Consider the following 19,600-nt stretch of genomic DNA (forward strand, 5'->3'; position numbering starts at 1 on the left):
ATAGAACAGTATCAAAGAATGTGACAAATTCCATTCTTACGAGCTAATATATGGCTCTCGAACCAGTGTTTTAGGTTTGTAAAGTCCTTTTATTTTAATGTCTTCTGATAATTGCTAGAAATCAGAAATAAATATTACATTGGTCAGAAAACAAACCCAGACCTCTGACTTATTCCTCTTTGGGACAGCTTCATGTAAGTTTTAAAAACTTTAGTACAGATGTAAAATTCTAGTTTAAAAGGTTTTATTTTCTGATACGTGATGTCTCCAGACTCACACCTCCCAAACTCTTACTAGCTGAAGCGATCAGAGCTTGGAGTCACTTATACTAGGACCCAAACACTTACTTCAGGAAGTGATGCTGTTGGCAATGATAACTTTATTACACACCTTTTTGGAAAGCAGGGTAACTTAGACCGTTATGTGAAGTGTCAGTATATCAAAGTTTTTTTTTTAAAAAGTTTCACACTCCACATGTGACAAATTGAAGAGAGAGGGTGGAGGCAGAAGCTCAGAGATCCTGTTGCCCTTTCTACATTAGTTTTCCAGTGACAAGAAAATTGTCTGTTGTTGGTAAACTGTAAGAGCCAGTGTGGCCAGGGCGTGACTTTGCTAGAGCTAGTTAGAGATTTCACAAAATTAGGACACCACAAACTCTTCTTTATCTTTAACAAAACGATCTCCTATTGATATTGGCTGGCACAACTTTTTTTAAAAATAGCTTCTTGACAAGGATGTGTGTATGTACTAGTGTGGTGGGGACTATGAACTAGTGTAGACAGGCCATAGAGATCTTTTACCACCTCCTTTCCATCCTTCATCTGGAAATGGAAAGCTTGCTCTGCCTGGGATATTCATAGGTAAATAAACTTAGTTTCCATGGCTGTCCAGCCCTGTCCATGTTAAGCACTCCTTAAAGTACTAGACTGACTTAACAATAAGCTATGGTTATTGCACTATTAAACTGATGGTGTGATTGGGCATGAAAAGCTTGAATCTGAACCAGGCCTATCAAAACTAGTTTTTCCTTTCCAGAAGAGATCCCTTGCTGGTATATGGTTCGAGAGAAGATTAGTTTCTCTGGCCTTAATTGGTAATTGGTTGTGGAATAAATGGCAGGCAAAAAATACCTACCTATGGATGCTAAGGTAGGGAGAGATACATTTAAAAATGCATTGTCTTGCTAAAACATAAATCATGGCAACCAGAGACCTGCTTTTCACAATTGCTGAGCGCCCGCTGTCCCTACTGACTTCAGCTGAAGTTGTGGGCACTCAGCCTTTCTGAAAATGAAGTCCCTAATTTTGGCCTGTAAAATGTAGCACAAATTGTACACATTGGAAATGAGGGGTTACTTTTGAGGGCTTATGTACACAGTGTGGTATACGTCATATCTGAAGGGACAGCTAGGACTTTCCTGTGTTTTTTGGCAGTATGCCTCTGCCTGTGCTTTCTAACAGCTTTCCTAAGTAATGACTAAACTTGCCATTAATTTACTGGGTCATGTCATCGTTTCTGATTACTATCCATGCCATTCTTATTGTCAAGAAATAATTTAGATGATTGCGTCTTTTAAAAAAATAAAATAAATAAAACCCAACAAAAAACTTCTGTTTTTGTTGGTACTGACTTCTTAAACTTTTTATTTTTGATTTCTTATTTTATAGTTATAAACTGAAAGCTAACTATTGACTTCATGATCTTTTTAAAATAGGGAACCCCAGAACTTGTTACTGCAACTGAGTGTGTGCACTATTTTGAATGGAGGACTTTTATTGCTTGCAAGAAAGACTCATTTAAAGCCAAGAAAGAGGTAATATTCATAGCTCATGCAATGCATAAGGTGACTTCACCAATTTTGCAGTCTTCAGTTAGAAGAATGGAATAGTCGGTCAAATAGTACTCTTGGTTTTTTACAGCATACATTCAGTTAGAAATCCCATTGTTCAGTCTTAATATATAACAACTTTGGCACAAATAGCAATTAAAACTTCACAAAAGCTTTGTCAACTTTTTTGAAATGAAAATCCACTTTTTAAAAATTATGAATATCCTGTTAGAACAAATTCTTTAATAGCTTTAGTTAACAAAGATGAGAATTTTAAGTAACTCTCCAGTACTTGTGCCTGTGACTTTTGCTTTCTGCACGGCAAAATGAGAGTGAAGGGTTTTCACTGTTGCTTGTGCAGTAGCTAACATTGTGAACATTTTGCCTTTAGTGGGGAGCCCGGTGTTTTTAATGGAATTATTTTGACTTCTGGGCAAATCTTTCCACTGCTAGATTTTATAAAAATCAGTTGTCTTTGGAAAAAGTATTTCGTGTCCTATGATGTCTCTAACTAGTGTGGTATGGACTTTACGTGGAATTAACTAACATGTTTAACTTTCTAGGTACCATGCTACGTTTTTGATGATTTGAAGAAACATGACTTGAATCCACTGATCAAGATTTCAGGAGGCTACTTGGTGGATGACTCAGATGATGATTCCTTGTATATAAACGTCTGTAGAGACATAGGTCTGAACCTCTGTGTATAGTATATGTGTCTAAGTTGTATAAGTTATGGCAGTACTTACTAATGCCTCTAGTAAAGACTATTTGGTTTTATTTCCTGTTAAACCCCGCTTTTAGGAGTTTATAACTCTATTGTTTTAATCCATCTTTGATTTGAAATGTGGCTTTGAAGGCAGCTTCCCTAGAGCAGTCTTCCAGAATTGTTGAGCTATTTGAAGAACAGTGTCCTTTTGGATGGCAAAGGGGTTGTCTTAAAACAGTACAATCCAATCTGAGGCTTCTCTGCTGAGACTGGCAACAAAGGTAACAGTTATGGTTGCTCTCTTGTTGCTGTCATCTGTCCAGTGGCTTCATGTTTCTTAGGCCAGAGCGATAGCTAGTGATTATAGCTCAATGTGGGCTCCAATTCAGCCAAGCACTTGATTATGATTTAGTTGGGGATTGGTCCTGCTTTGAGCAGGGGGTTGGACTAGATGACCTCCTGAGGTCCCTTCCAACCCTGATAATCTAAGATTCTATGATTCTATACTTAACTTTAAGCATGAGTAGTCCTATTGAAATAATGTGCCTAAAGCACGGGTGGGCAAACTACGGCCCATGGGCTGGATCCAGCCCCCTCAAGTCTTTAGATCTGCCCACAGGATTGCCTTCCCTGTGGCACTGCGGGCTCTGCGCGGCTCCCAGAAGCGGCCGGCACCACGTCCCTGAGGGGGAAGCAAAGTGCTCCACGTGCTGACCTCACCTGCAGGGACCGTCCCCTGCAGCTCCCATTGGTCAGGAATGGGAAACTGCGGCCAATGGGAGGTTTGGGGGAGGTACCCACAGGCGAGAGCAACATGTTGAGGCATGGGAGCCTGCCCTGGCACTGGTGTGCGCCGCTGCCACCCTGGAGCCACTCCAGGTAAGTGGCGCCAGGCCGGAGCCCGCGCCCCTCCTGCACCCCAGCCCCCTGCCCTGAGCCCGAGCTGCACCATGCACTCCCTTCCCTGCCCTCCCCCCGCCCCCCCCCCAACCCTGTGCCCCAGCTCTACATTCATGGCCCTGAATGCAATTTCCCCATGCAGATGTGGCCCTTGGGCCAAAAAGTTTGCCCACCCCGGCGTGAAGTTTAAATATTTAAGTGATTCGCTGGTTTGATACTTATTTTGGCCAATAGTGGGGAGAATGGAGACAATATAAGCAGTTCTAACAGCAGAGAAATTTCTTCACAGGCTGAATTTAATACATATTAGATAACTTTAACAACAAATTAGTTTTTCTACACTGCATTGCTTTTGCATTTTTAACCATATATATATATTCACTGGTCTTTGTTTTGTTAGTAAGAAGCGTGTATGAACTTTGCCCACAGAACAAACTAAGTCTAGGATTTTATTTCAAATCCTATTGGCCTGAAACTTAGTGTTGGAAGTTACATCTTTATTTAATATCAACAGGACCTCAAAAGAAAATGGTCCGCAGGTTTCTATAAAATATTGCTAGCCAAAAATCTCAGGATTTGCATTTGTTTTAATACAGTATTCTTATCACCCTGGTATCTGAGTGGTTCTCCCTAGAACAATGTTTCTCAACGACCAGTCTGTGGACTGGCGCCGGTCCCTAAGATCTCCCTGACACAGTTTAGGAAGGCAGCAATCTGGTCCCTGATACCAAAAAGGTTGAGGAACACTGACCTAGAACATTCAGCTGAGATTAATGCCTGCATATTGTCAAATTCCCCATTTCTTTTTATCCCTGATTTGTAAAGTGAATACCCATAACTGAGTATTGCACACATACTAGGAAGAGCCTTAAAAACCTAGAATAACTCCTCTCCAAAATTCAATATAATTGGACATGTACAATAGATGTCTTCAAATCTTTGTAAACTTTGGGGGTTTTTAATGTAATGTTTGAGGGTTGTATTATTCCAGTTTGTTTCCATCAGTATGCGAAAATCTTTGTATGTATGGAAGTTTATATTACTTGTAGCTATTACTATAGTAGTAGAATCACTTTAACATGGTATTCTTGACTGGAACTACATCTAGTATTCTAACCCCACTTGCTTTGAAGTAAACTACAAAATAGACTAGGCAAACATACTGATTAAAATTCCATAATTGGATTTTCTTCACATCTAGAATACTGCTCAGTGGTGGAAGGAAAAAGCTATTACAATGAGAATTTGAAATTTCTAGCTTCAGAATGTGTGTTAGGTTTTTTTGTTTGAAGTTAGATGACATCTTTTCAGCTAGAAGTAGTGGAAGTGTGCATTTTATCTCTTTCATGGCTTCAAACCCTTCAGCAATCTTTTTTTCCTTAATTTTAGCTTGCCAAAAATAAAAACCATTTGAGTTCAAACTGCACTTTTGAAAACTTTAGTCCAAGGCTTTTAAACCCCCCCTCAAACTTATGAGCTGTAAAGGGGTTTAGAATGAATACTGCTTTAGTCTAATGTAACTAAATACTTCCTTAGCGCTGCAACAAAAACCTCATTTGAGTGATATCTGGTATCCTCTTAACAGGAAGCTCAAGCAGCGAAACCAGAAGTTGTCCTGTGGGTAGTGCTGCATGCTTGTTAAGTGGAGGCCATGCTTTTGATGTTGGCCGTCCTCAAGAACAGCTGAAACTGCGTGACAAAGACAGGTACTTTTGGTGGTACTTTTAAATGTCTGAAAATCTCATGTATATATTTATCAGGGCTCCCTTTTGTGTTTATGGACAAAACATTGTTCATTATTTGGCTGATATATATTCCTTAGCATTTCATGCTAATATTGTATGTATTTCAACATATTTAATTACCAAGAGAAAGATAAAATTGGAAGGTGGCATCTTTTTTGTAGACAGGCATGAGGAGACTAGGTTTTTAATCTATTATCATTGCCATAATGTAAACTTCTAGTCTTTTTTTTTTTTTTTTTTTTTTTAAACCCCATGGGCATGCTTTACATATTAAAAAGTTCTGGAGGATGAGGCAACTACCTAGCTTTTCTTTTCTTTAAAGAATAAGATGAAATTATTGGTGGCATGGGATGGTCATTGGACAGGATGCCCCAAACAAAGGACTGAGTTCTAATTCCAGCTGTTCCAGTGACCTGCTGCATGCCCCTGGGAAAATCATTTGGCCTCTCTCACTTTACTTATCTGTTTAAAAACAAAAATTTATCTCACACAGATGTTACAAGGATTAGAGTCGAATGCTGCCCTTATGCATTTGCATTAGTTGCCTCTTGGCTTCTGGGTATAGTAGAAGGTGTTGGCTGTGACACTAAGTTGTCTAGTATCTGCCACCCTGAGACCCCGTCTCTCCTTGTGTGACACTGCCACAGCTGAATCAGAGGCTCTAAGCTTCCTTGGTATTCAGTAGAGAGAGGTCCTAGGAGGATGTTCTCTAAGGGGGGCCTCTCAACTTTGGAATTAATTGGGTTGGTCTGAAATGGCCCAATTTTGGTGGGGAGGAGAGTCAGATGAGTGTATAGATTTTTATTTGGATGGGGTTGGTATTGGGTTTTCGTGGCAACACAATGGATGACGTTTCGTTTTTTGAGCATTAGCTTCTTTTATGGCCCCTTTGAGCTTATTCTTCTCTTGTTGCCTGTGGGGAGCACTGCTTACCCATCCATTCTTACAACACTCACTCCTTGATTGATACCCTGCCAAATGCATGTTGCTAGTGGAACTGCAGAGCAAACCAGGTCACTGTGAAGCAGACCAGGGGCTGGGACTCCAATTATATGGAAGCCACTTAAAATAAGTCAGGTAGTGAAATTGATGGGCTTTAATGACTAGCTTGAATAAAATCATTTTGGCTTTGCTGCACAGGATGACAATTCAAAATGTTGCCAAAAATACTAACATGGGCCTCGTAGACGGAGAATTAAGAACATCTGCCTGTACTAGTTCTCCTGTTAACTGGAAAGTTCCTGACACAAGATTGATATACAGGAAATAAAACAGTATTCTCGTCTTTCTGATTTGTAAGCTTGTGCGTGTTACAAGTACAAATATATCCACATAGTTGAAAGAATATGGTGACCTACAAAAGGTGGTTTTGTTTTTTTTACAACTGAGGTCCTGACCCTTTATGCTTTGTGATGTATACGGAATGCCTAAAAGGTGGCTTTCCCTGCTTTTGTTGGAGGACTTGCTGAGTCTTTGGGATGTGTATTGGCACTTGCACCTTAAATCAAGGGCCTGGGAACAGGACTGCTGAATTTTTAGTGAAGCCTTCCTCCAAAAGATTATCTGATTAACATCAATGACTTCTTTAAAGACACACAATACAGAGTCTTAAACTGACTAAAATCCATTCCCTTCATCTGCTCTAATATCCATTGCCTTCATCCATTCCCTTTCATTGTCCTAGCTCTTGTGATTTCACCATTTCCTGAGTTCTTAGTATACCCTAGGCTAGGGAGAATCTACATTTCTTATATATATATTTAACACAAACTACATCACAAAAATATTAAGGTTGCAGTGTCAGGAACTCAAAAGGTTGCCTGTGCAACCTTAATTCAGTCTCCTTATGGATATGCCTTACCATACCATCTTTAATAACATGATCATGGCCTGTTGTTTTCCATAGGGCCCTTACCTCATTCAGTGTATAGGCTGGATCTGCTCAGGAAGTGAATCCGGGTTGTGCAATGAATGAAGCATCTGTAGGACCCCTGCTTCCTTTGTTGCAGACTATGGAAGGTGTGTAGTGAAATGAGGCAGGAGATTGCAAGAAGATGATTAAAGCAGTGGAATGCTTCCCTGGAAAACTGGATTCTGTCCCTGCCTCTGCCACAGAGTTCCTATGTGATGCTAGGCAAGTCACTTAAATCAGACTTTTTGCAGGTGGTCACTTATAGTGTGGTGCACACTTTCTGGGGGCCCAGCTGGAGACGTTGAAGTCTGATTTGCAGAAGACAGCTGCAGCTAAAGTCAGCTGGGCTATGCTTTGAGCACAGTACTATATAATGCTAAGTACTCTGAAAAATCAGGTCCTGGGTGCCCGGTTTGAGACTCCTAAAATTAGTGGACACTCTTTTTACCTTAATTTCTCGATGACTCAACTGTAAATTTGGGATAATAGTCCCTCACCTCACAGGGGCTTTTTGAAGATAAATTATTTGTGGAACAGTTGTTCTGTAGTGATGAGCACCTAGAAAAACCCATGAGAAAATGAATAATTTTGTATTCAGAGCATGATTTGAACACTGCAGTAAATAAGATAACCACATCAGACAAGGAAGGGGGGAAAAAAGAGTAGCTCCTCAGTAAGTGAGCACCTATCATTCATTCTGTGCGCTGAATGAAGCAGGGGTTCTGTGGGGAAAAAAAGTATGTGAATGTGTGATTTTAAAGATGGTATCATAATCCATACACACAAGGGGACAGATGAATTAAGATTGTGCCAGCACTAGAGGGGGATGAGACCCACACTTTGAGTGGTTTTCTCGGAGGCTTACTGACAGCAGAAGAATGGTGAGACCAGGGAATGTTGGGTTCCATTCCAGCAGACTCAGGAGGGAAGTGAGCTCTAGTGGGCACAGACCGCTTCTGTCCCTGTCCTGTCTTCCCCACCCCTGACTTCTCATCCCAGTCCTAGTGTCCCCATCCAGATCCCAGCCTTCCTTACCCTCAACTCCTCGCCCAGTCTTCCTTCCCTCTCCACTACTTCCCAGTCTCCCTCCCTCCCTGGACTTTTTGTCCAATCTGTTTTGCCCCTCCTTGCACAGTCTCCTCCCCTGTGCCCTGGTCTTGTCCTTTTTGTATTTGAGTGTGGCACCTTCCTCCTCCATGCTGCCTGGGCACTCACAGGGTCACTGGGAACATGTGACAGTCTTCTGCTCTCAGTTCTGGTGCCTGTTCTGTCCCTTGCCCACAGCAGTCAGGAATAGTAGTTGCAGGAAAGTGCCATTAAATCCTAGATTGGAGCAAGTCCAGAGGATGGAAACTTTTTAGAGAATTCAGCGGGGAGGGTCTAACAGTTCTCTACTGAGCATGACTTATAATTGGGTCAAATTTGAGTGGATTGTCACAGGAACAGCAAAAGGCGCATTCCTCCTGCCACAAAAGCTAACCCCTGCCAAACTTCAAGTTTGTGCTAAAGATTTTCAGCAAAACAGTTGTAAGAACTTTTTGTCTTGCATGTTCAATGTACCGTTCCCTAATCTTGATCTTGGAAATGGCTGAACTATTTTGGATGCAACTTTCCAGAAGTTATCAGCCTGAGGCAGGTACCCAACATGGCCAAATTTTAACAATTCGGTCTGAAAGTTTCCAAGTTATAAGCAACTGAAAATGGGGTCTACAATGGGAAGTGCCAGGGTACTTGAATAAGTAGTGCTGTCAGCTCTGCCTCTCATAGCTTTGGGAAAAGGGGGGAAATAAGGCTGAAGATTGTTGTTGTAACTAAGCAAAAAAGGCAGAAGCCCTTTTCCCCTCCCCCTTTGTAAGTCCCCCTTTAAAGATAGAATTTAATAGTTTTAAAACTCTTCTTCCAGGATCTCTGGGTAAATTGCAAGTATCCCACCCTTGATATTTGCTAGCTTGTGCAGTACACTTTGTATTTATTTATAGTTGGAATTTTTTTGTGGCTTCCCATTTGTGTTTTTTTGTTTTTGTTAGGCTTGTACTGAGTTATGAGAAAACATACAGTGAAGAAGAGAAGCCAAATTTCTGTCTTGGCCATAATCCAGCAGTGACTATTACTTTTGTGTGCCCATCAAAGAGAAGAGGAGAGGTAATTAAACTTCTTTAGACTGCATTAATGATCGTTCTCAGTTAACCTCTCTGCTTCAGCTTCTATTTTACTGAGAGCAGAAACCTAGTATGTGCTTTGCTGTTGGGGGTCATGAAGCTTATTAATGTTTGAGATCCTCAGGTGCAAAGTATTAATACTCACTTCAGTATTAGTGGGTTTTTTAGACTAAAAATATTTTTAGAGATAAATCAGCTGTAACTAGGAATACAAATTAGAGAAAAGGTGGGTGAGCTCCCAGCTCTGTGTAGCTTGAAAACTTGTCTCTCTCTCATCAACAGAAGTTGGACCAATAAAATCTATAACCTTGCCTTCCTTGTCTCTTATATCTTGGGACTAATATGGCTACAACAACACTGTAAACAATCATAGGAATACAAATGTCTTGAGGCTGTCTCCTAAAGAATCTCTCTTCTTTCTTTGGGTGACAACTGCTCTCGTCTGAATTTCAAATTGTGTTGAGATCGTTAGAACCTAGCATTGAGGTGGAAATAGTATCCCTCTCTAGAGCGTTATTCCTAGGCAAGATGTTCTGCTTGCTAATAAGTGCTGTTGTCCAACCTGATTTGTGTGACATGCTTCAAGTCTTTGTTCTGTGTAATTTGGTTCCATTTAAATCTGACCATTTGTCTTACATCTACTATTGCACCCATGCCTTTAGTCTGCAAAATAAGTGTTAGGTGCTTTCTTTAAATTATCTCTGATCAGTTTTTAAAGTAGAATCATCCTTGTGTGTTAGATGTCCTATTGAGCATAACTGAATGTTATGAAAGAACTGATAACTGTAACATATCTAGCAACATCCATTTGTTCCAGCTCACGTAATGGCATGTGATCTTGGCAGCAAGACACTCTTTTAAAACCAGGCTGAAATTAACATTGCTAACACTTTCTCTGCGTAACCTCTCACATTTGCACATTTTGGATTGGCCTTGTTCTAGTCTATTGTCCCTTTCCTGACCTAGATGGCTGTCTACACTTCAGCCAGATCACTCTTTAAAACTGATTGAATAAAGAATTTTTTTCCCGTTCATTTTAAAATACTCTGGTTTACATAACAGCCATGTTACAGGCAGATTTACTAATTCCGCCTTTGCCCTCCCAATTTTCCTATGCCTGGCCAGTGTGTTTATACACTTGAACATTAATTGGGAAGCAAAAATATTAAATGCAGACTTATGAAGGAAAATATTTCTTACAAGCTTTCTTTGCACTTAAAGCACATTCAAAATTTAAAGTGGTCTGTTCTCGTGACCACATTTTCCGTCTGATTATTAAGTCATTATAAGGATTTAATCTGTCGCTTATTGAATTAACTTCATCTTCGTCAGGAGATACGAATATTCTGATACAATAAGTAAGTTTCCCAGAAGTTTTAACCAGATGGCAAGCTGGTGGGAGGGAGGCAAGAGGTGAGAACTCTACAGTAAAAACCATTTACTGAAGTACTTTTTTTGGGGGGGGGGTAGGTGAGAAAGTTGTCGGGGGGAGAGGAGATGGTGAATCCTGTGTAATTCAGTGTCTTACTCAGACAAGTGTCCCCATCCTTTTATTCATTTGAACTCTTGTCCCGTTAATAAGTAGAGTAGTCTGAGCATATGATTTGCAATTATAATCCTGGCTCTGATACAATCTCACGTTGGGCAAGCTATAGTCTATTAGTTGGAATTGTTTTACCAGTCTCTCAAGAGTGGTGATCTGTGCTTCTAAAGTTCTTTGAAGAAAACTGTTATAATGAAGTGTTCTTAAAGCTGTAGAAAGTCTTTTACCAATGTTAGCTGCATTAAGTCAACTCTTAATAGTGATCATTTATTCTTCTTGTAAATTTGCTATACCATTGATAACCTTTCAGGAATTTAGTCTTGTGCGCCACCTTTGTTTTAGACACACAAAAGACCAACTTTCTGGAATCTAGTGCTTAAGGTACATACCAAGAATCATCTTTAGGCATCTAAATAGGCTAAATATGGATCTAGTTGCCTATCGTAAGCACTAGATTCAAAAAGGTTGGTCACTCTTTTTGGTGTAGAACAAAGATACTGCGCACATTTTATATAGATAAAATATACAAATCAAGATGACAAACTTGCGTAATATGTGGGAGTCTTTATTCTTTAATTTCTTCATTAGCCTTCCTTTAAAAAAAAATTTTGCTCTTAAATTTCCAAAAGCATGGTCTCACTTTGCTGGAAACTTGACTTTCACCTAAGTGGGCTGGGGTGGAATGGGAGGAAGGGGTGTTAGTATACCTACCTTCCATCTGAGTTCTTGTGTCAAAAAAAATTTAAAAAAAAAAAAAACGCTTTGTTCTTATTTACAACTTTAATCATGTTCACTTCCACATCAGCGCACGGGTCCCAAACTCACTGCCAAGCTCAACTGCCGGTATGAAATTGAATGGGTCACTGAATATGCCTGTCACAGGGACTACCTGGAAAGTAGGAACTGTAGTCTGACCAGTGAACAGCATGATATCTCCATTGACTTGACACCACTCACTCAGCAACAAAGTAAGTTCCTATTTTTCCTTAACAGAGAAGGGAGTGAATTCCATAGACCAAAACTGGAGCTTGGGATAGCATCCTGTATAGAGTGTTTGGGAATGAAATTCGGTGACACATGCTTCTAGTCTTGTATTCCAGTACCTGTTCAGGGTTGTTGCTTTTCTTTGAACCCTTTTAAAGAAAAAGGCTGCCACCTTAATCACTTTCTTTCCCCGTTTCCTTAGGCTACGTCACACCGTATATGGCTAAAGATGAAAAAGAAGAGTATTACTATTACTTAAATATTTGTGAGAAAACCACTGCAGGCAACTGCAAGGATGCCACTGGATATGTTTCATCTTGCCAAGTAAAGTCTCAGAGTAACCAGCAAAAAGTGGCAGGAAAATTTAAGAACCAAACCCTCAGGTTTGTAAAGTCATCTGAGCCGCGCCTTCAGATAGGTCACTGAAAGAGGGAAGGGGGTAAACATTTGATAGAAACTCTGAGACTTGTATATAGAAACTGTTTTGTTTTGTAAAAGGTACAGAATACAGTAGGAGGATGAATAATTAAAGCAATCTCTAACAAGTCCATTTGGAGTTTGAGTTAAAAATCATGGTAATGCCTCGGCAGAGCCATGCTTGCAAGCACCATGGCAGCTGTGCAGCACCAGAGGAGCTAAGGTGGCCCACAAGAGGCGGGAGTGCTAAAAAGTACTTCTGTCCCGTTGATGTCTAGACTTTCTAGCTGCTGCTCTTGAGTTGCCTCACTGAGTTTTGCTGGCAACATTACATCAGAATCCTGTTGGAGCCAGGCTATATAGAGTAATGAACCTGCTAGGGTTTCTTACTATATTGCATGCTTTTGCCATGTTGAACATATCTTATACTTCTGTGATGTACAATTTGTATTGTTTAGAACTGCAAACCCATGCAATGAAGCAAGATCTCTACGTCCGTATATTCCTTACTGAGGCACCTCTAAGCTAGTCTGGATGCTAGTATTTGCAAAACGGCACTCTTTAGATTTGATACACAGGGGGTGCCTCTTAACCTTGTTGTTCAGAACATACCCTCATAGCTTCTTGACTTTTTTCTGGTGGGACGCTCTGAGGAATGACTTTCTCTCCATTCAAAAACAGAAATGTAAATTAGCTTCACTTTTTAATCTAGCTGGCATGAAAATATTTTCATGCAAAAGTTATATTCTTCCAATAAATGGAGTATTGGACACAGAGGAGATCCTAAATGAAAACCATAGAAAAATTTAGTTTCTAGCAGAAACATCCAAGAAAAACATTCAGATTTTGTTCAGAAAATGTATAATTGATGCAAAATGAAATCCCATGCCATGTAGATTGGTGGAGAGAAAAGTTAGGGCCTGAGTCTCCACTTATCTGCGCTTCATGTGGTCATTTATACCTGTGCAAACTGGTTGTAAAACACTACAAATCAGAAAGGTGTAAACACACAAGGTGCAAAGCACAAGGTGGCGAATTGGGCCTTAGTGTTAATTGTGAAGGTGTATACAACAGAATTTCTCAATTATGGTTTACAAATCTCAGGGGAAAAGCAATTGGAATATTCTCAATTTGATGGAAAACTCAGTTGCTATGCTGAGTAACAATTTCTTCCCCTGGAAGGAGTGAAGCAGTAATCAGTTGCATGAATTGGGCCTCCATTAGGTGGGACAAATAACATGGTGATACCTGGTGGTAATGTTTTTCATAGCTTAACTTAAAGCATTGGGATTTTTTTATTAGGTACTCTGATGGGGATCTCACTCTAACATATCCAGATGGAGATGCATGCAGCTCTGGCTTTCAGCGAATGACTGTCATAAACTTTGAGTGCAATGAGACTGCAGGTGAGAATATAGGTTACAATTACTTTACAGGGCTTTTGTAGCCTCTGTGTATGCTTTTGCTATTGAACTAGAGGAACTCCTCGTGTCCAAGAGCCAAGTGGTTATAAGCCAGCATGGTTGTATCTAGTTTCTTATCTGTTGGTTTGGGGTAATTCTCTAGTTTAAGTACTTTGGCATCATAAACTATCTTCGGTTGAGACTAATTGCACTGTCATTCCTGACTACTATGGTAGCTGCTAAAGAAATTTTCAACCAGCTAGAGAACACTTATCTTTAGTTTTAAAGCACTAACTTTATTTTTAATGTTCAGCCACCAAAGGGTGCGTTGTTTCGTTGTTGTTGTTGTTGTTGTTGTTTTCATGGTCTGCAGTTAATTCTGTGACTGATGCTGCAGTACTTCACTGCCCTGGAATTACAGCTTTGTAATGTTTCTGCTGTGATGTGGATGTGAAAGGCATAAATGCCATTCCCAGACTTCCCCTATACCCCTTAACTTGAAACCTAATAGTCTTCCTGGCTTTCTAACCCTATAAGGTAACGAAGGAAAAGGGGCCCCAGTGTTCACTGGGGAGGTGGACTGCACATATTTCTTCACCTGGGATACTAAATACGCCTGTGTTCAGGAAAAGGAAGACCTCCTTTGCAGAGTTGCTGATAAGAAGAAACTATATGATTTGTCACCTCTGATTCGCACTTCAGGTACAGCAGCAGAAATAAACTACTGTTCTACGGACTATTATTTTCAATTTATCATGAAACCATGTGCTATTTTCTTAATTGCCACTTCTCCATTGTGAGCCTATTCTTAGCCTCATCTTTAGCTTTTGCATAGGTTCTTAATCTTCTCTTTTTGAGTGTGTGTGATATTAACGTTCAATTTCCTTTTTATGCAAAAACCTCTAATAAAGGCTGCACCTTTTAGAAGGAATTCAATTCTTTATCAGTCTCCACTCAAGGTCCCTTTATTTGCAGCTGTGGTTTTTAAACCGCTCGTCATATTGTGGATGTGTTTGGGATATTAAGCAAACTTAATCTTAGACAAGATTGTTTGTTATATCTAAAATAATCTCTGGTTCCCAGAGTCAGCGCAGAATTGGGAAGCTGTGGACAGCAGTCCCGTCGAAGCAGACAAGAAACACTTTTTCATCAATGTCTGTCATAAAGTACTTCAGAAAGGAGCAGCTGTTGTCTGCCCAGATGATGCAGCTGTTTGCTCTGTTGGTGAGTGCACAATTTTGAAACAAGTTTGTGTGGAATATTGCTTATAAAGATAGACAGCACTTCGTGACTGGTTTTGTAATAATTCAGAGGGGCACAAAGGATGGGTGTGCATGGGGCTGGAGGAGAGAATGGGGATAAAGTGATGCCCTGTGGCCAGAAAAAGGCTTAGGAAAAACAGTATAAACATACTTTAACTAGAAATCAAAGAGAAATTTTACATTTCACTTTGTTTCCAGGCCTTGACAATGCTTTTAAGGTGTAAAACAGAAAAATTGCCATAAAATAATCATGCAAAACAGAAATTTCTTAGCGCTGTTTTTACTCTCTTCCTCCACCCCCTAATATTTAGATACTGGCTTCAGCTTTTTTCCAACTCAGGGAAATCACAAAATAGTCACTACTTAAAGTAAGCTTACTTTTTTTTCCTCTTCTCTCCCTCCTTCTACCCCCAGATAAAAATAACAAGCCTAAAAATCTAGGAACGTTCATGTCTTCTCCCAAAAAAGTTGGAGAGAGGATTCAGCTTACTTATTCGAAGGGAGACAGCTGTGGGAAAAACAAGATGATCAAAACTGTCATAACCCTTGTGTGCAAGCCAGGTGAGAACGTTGACACCCATTTGTTTTCTAAGCTTTTTATAATGAAAGATAAAAGCAGAAATGTTTTTTTTTAACCATTAAAGCGCTTTGGCAAAACCTTTGCTAAAACGCAGCTTTTAATGAAATCTGGCGACTTTCGCTAGATCTAGTGACAGAACTGCCAAGTTGGCAACACTGGATGGAAGACAGACGTGAGGAGGTGAGAGCTGCAGGGGTGGGGAAGGAATACGATTAACTGTGAGAGTAAGATAGATGCCAAGAGGGACTGGGGTTAAACAGGGAGGAGGGCAAGGGAGAGAACAAATGGGCGTTGGGGTAGGGGGAGAGTAGGGGAGACTTCGGGGATCAGAGCAGAGGGATATTGGGGCTAGGGCCATGGTGGAGACTGGGACTGAGGGCAGGGGGATATTGGTTGTCAGGGAAGAATAGGTGGCTCTGTAACTGGTGGTGAGAGGGCTCAGGGAGTTGTAGTCAGCAGGAGGAGGAGCAGTGGAAGGAGCCCGGACAGCAGGCAAGTGGGCTCTGTGCAGGTTGACTGGAGGGTCCCCGCTCCCTCAGAGGGATCTGAGTGGCTCTTCTGGTGGAGAGGCAGCGCTGGGCTGCTCTTGGCAGCCAGCCTTCGAGAGGTTGGCTGCGGGGTATTTGTCCAGGATGGGCTGTGCAGTGCAGCCTTTACCCTCCCCGCTCAGGGGTTTTCTGTTTCTGGAGGGGACCCTGGTGTGACGGGCTCAGGCTGGCTGGAAGGTGCCTAGTGAGAATCAAAGGAGAGATGGAGGCTGAGCAGGGTCTGGAGTGGGAGGGGATCCTCCTGGCCCCAGAAGTTCCAAGCTCCAGGCAGAGGGGTTGCAGAGCGAATGTCCCACTCCCTGCAATGTGGGCACCCTTTATACACACAGCTTTGACTCTTACTACTTTTCCCTATAACAGACCTGTATCACGTCCATGTACCCTAGCTTTAGCAAAGGAGAAATAACATTACTACTTAAAACCAGTTATGTGGGGGAGAATTTATAATCCAGTGTTTTTTGAAGAGGTGTTGTAAGTCGGGGATATATTGTCCAAAAAAAAAAAGTACCCTTTTTAATTTACCAGCTTCTGCATTCAATGGGAAAAGGGAACTGATAGCTCAGCCATCTGAAAGCTTTGTCTGTTTCAGGCTATTTGCTACTAAGGTTGGCAGAAGGGGCTTGAAAACAAATGGCAATCCATGTGACAATTCAGCCCCATACTGTCCCTCTTTTTTGTTTTTATGCCAGGTGACCTAGAAAGTGCTCCTGTCTTTAACTTGGAGAGCGACGAGTGTTTGTATGTGTTTGAGTGGTATACAGCTGCTGCCTGTGTCCTGTCTAAAACTGAAGGAGACAACTGCAGAGTCTCGGATGCTCAGGCAGGTATGTACCCAACTCCCACAGAGGCTGGATTTGAGGGTTTTGTTAATGGAGCAATCTCAAGCTACGTGGACTTTCATATTTGACAACCTATTCTACACTTAATCGCACTTTTAAAATACATAAAATGATTCTGAGGTTTTATAGTCACTCTTGCATTTGAAGCTTGATCTATGAAACTAGGCATGTGGAAATGGCTGTTAGGTGCGTGACTAGCTATATGCATTTGCAAATACTGTACTCCACTTGCTTTTGCAATCATACATTTAATTTAGCCAGGCATCTGACTTTGAAAATCAAACCCTATTCATTCTTGAAGGTAGTAGAATGTTCTTGACAGTTGTGCAAAAGAAATAACGAGTTCTTAACAGCGTATTCAGATTAGATGAAAAGACATGTAAAATGTAAAAGAGCACCTGCTTTAGTCAAATATACTTGTATTTATCTACTTGGTTTAGAAAATAAAGTATAGTTGTCTTGACTATAGGCCAAGAGCTTTCAGAAAGATGAGAAAAGGAAAAAAACTGAAAACAAATCTGAATATACTGAACTTCTTTTTTTTTTATTTGCTTCTCGCTAGAGTTTTCTTTTGACTTGTCACCTTTAACCAAGAAAAGTGGCAGCTATATCGTTAACACAGCCGATTATGATTTCTACATAAATATTTGTGGCAGTGTGTCAGAGGAACTTTGTCAGCCAAAATCAGCAGCAGCATGTCAAGTATCAAAAAAGCAAGTATCTTCAGTCTCCGTAATCTCTAGTACTTGGTCAGTTGTTGTACATAGTGCATTAGGTGCCTGTCTCTGCATGACCACATCTAGTAACTAGCTTGCTGAAGTTAGTTATGAAGTCCTGCAATTCTTTCAAACTTACTGGTAAAGGAGCTCTAAGCAATATGTAAAAACATCTCACTTCACAGCTCCCACTTGATGGGGGAACTCTTGGAGACTTTAGTTATGAGAGTTATACTTTAAATTTCACTTAAAGAGCAGTTCTGTTCTGAAAGGTGATTGTAAAAATAGCATTATTATTCAATAACTGTTTCAATGGACCAAATTCTGTCCTCACTGAAAATGGCTAGGTTGAATAGGTGTGACTGAAGCCAGAATTTGGCTTGCAGAGTAGTTATGTATGTCTTTGTGAGAGCCCAGTTATGCTGCTAGACCCCAGGTTCAGTTTGCAGGGCTAAAAGTTGGATAAAATCATCCCCTCTACTTGTAAATGGAGAGGAGTTGCTCTGGAAGCCATTAAGATAAAATAAACCTGGATCCCCTCCCCTCATGCCATATATAGTCACTTTCAAAGAAGAGCTCCACTTCAAAGGATATACTAATGCTAATGTGGCTCCGAACTAGCATTTTGAAAACTTTGGTTTCCCTCCAAGGCTTGTTAAATTTACATCGGTTATTTACTGTGTGCGGGTGCACACATCCTAGCTTTTAAGTGGTGTCTTATGAGTTCAGTTAGCATTTGATTTAAATACATTCTTTTCAAGCTATGTGTGTGTTTGCCTTTTTAGCAAGGAACATACCTGGAGTCTAGGAGAACCCAGTTCCAAACTTTCCTATTACGATGGAATGATTCAGTTGACCTACAAAAATGGTACAGCCTACAACAATGAGAAGAAAACACAGCGATCTACCCTTATAACTTTCCTTTGTGATTATGAAGCTGGAATAGGTCAGCCTGAATACCAGGTAAGAACTTCCAAATGACCAAGAGGGCATGGGCGGAAACCTCTACTTTTCAAGGATCTCTGATTCTCAGCTGCATTGTGTCTGTGTGAAATCTGTGTAAAAGCAAGGAGAGCCAAACTTCCAACAGCTGCAGTGAGGATTCTGATAAAAGGCATTTTGAATTATTATTGCAGAGCATCTGCCTCTGGTTACAGTCATAACCTTGAGAGCTGCAAAGTTTTGTCTGGCATTCTGAGCAACAGCAGGGTGTTTGCCCTGATCTGGTTAATTTCCAGCTTGAATAATTACGTTCTGTTTCTGCACCAAACAACTGTGGTTATTGGAGCCATGCCCATGCCTTATATTCTTCTGTAGTTTCATTTGGATAAAAGTATAGTTGGCTGTTGAGGAGCCAACTGAGGCTACATCCCAGTGACTGAAGCTACATGCAGGAGTAACTTGTTAAAGTGCTGTGCAATCCTATGGCATGAAAAATTCTAAATGAATGAAGAAATTAAGTTTTGGTGATAACTGAACTGGGGAAAAATACAGACTGGAGAGCTACAGAAATCAGCGAGCTGTGGATCCTGAGTTTTTTGCATCCTAAGAGAGAGCATAGGTTGGTTATTACCCATGTATAAGGGAACAGACCCATTTTACCCAAGTTAAAAGGTTTATCAGTTTGATATTCTTAGAAGCCATACTGTTGTGACCTATTTATTCTGCAGTCTGTTTGTGACTGTGTTCCTATGATTCTGGTAACTTAGGTAGAAGACAATTACACATACAACTTTAAATGGTACACTAAATATGCCTGTCCAGAGATGCCATTGGAATGTGTTGTGACTGATCCCAACACCATGGAACAGTATGATTTATCAAGGTAAGAGAGAAGTAAATAGACTCGTAATTGAAGGACAAAATCCACATGTAAAAACAAATGTCCTATCTAGTGAAGTCTCACTGTAAATTTGGTTTCAGAGTAACAGCCGTATTAGTCTGTATTCGCAAAAAGAAAAGGAGTACTTGTGGCACCTTAGAGACTAACCAATTTATTTGAGCATGAGCTTTCGTGAGCTACAGCTCACTTCATCGGATGCATACTGTGGAAAT

The 19,600-nt window shown here is 40.5% G+C and overlaps 1 protein-coding gene across 2 annotated transcripts in view; it reads left to right on the top strand.

Annotated features, from left to right (window-relative positions):
- IGF2R (insulin like growth factor 2 receptor) overlaps positions 1 to 19,600 on the top strand; it is an 86,809-nt gene that overhangs the window by 20,348 nt on the left and 46,861 nt on the right. For both annotated transcript variants that reach the window (XM_043544290.1, XM_037895100.2), the window contains exons 4-17: positions 1,715 to 1,813; positions 2,392 to 2,518; positions 5,023 to 5,143; positions 9,122 to 9,236; positions 11,602 to 11,764; positions 11,983 to 12,163; positions 13,500 to 13,603; positions 14,138 to 14,302; positions 14,684 to 14,824; positions 15,277 to 15,423; positions 16,680 to 16,814; positions 17,392 to 17,542; positions 18,331 to 18,508; positions 19,255 to 19,370. In XM_043544290.1, coding sequence (XP_043400225.1) covers positions 1,715 to 1,813; positions 2,392 to 2,518; positions 5,023 to 5,143; positions 9,122 to 9,236; positions 11,602 to 11,764; positions 11,983 to 12,163; positions 13,500 to 13,603; positions 14,138 to 14,302; positions 14,684 to 14,824; positions 15,277 to 15,423; positions 16,680 to 16,814; positions 17,392 to 17,542; positions 18,331 to 18,508; positions 19,255 to 19,370 — 1,943 coding nt within the window. The remainder of the gene's footprint in view (positions 1 to 1,714; positions 1,814 to 2,391; positions 2,519 to 5,022; positions 5,144 to 9,121; positions 9,237 to 11,601; positions 11,765 to 11,982; positions 12,164 to 13,499; positions 13,604 to 14,137; positions 14,303 to 14,683; positions 14,825 to 15,276; positions 15,424 to 16,679; positions 16,815 to 17,391; positions 17,543 to 18,330; positions 18,509 to 19,254; positions 19,371 to 19,600) is intronic.

Source organism: Chelonia mydas, chromosome 3, assembly GCF_015237465.2.
Source record: "Chelonia mydas isolate rCheMyd1 chromosome 3, rCheMyd1.pri.v2, whole genome shotgun sequence".
NCBI lineage: Eukaryota > Metazoa > Chordata > Testudines > Cheloniidae > Chelonia > Chelonia mydas.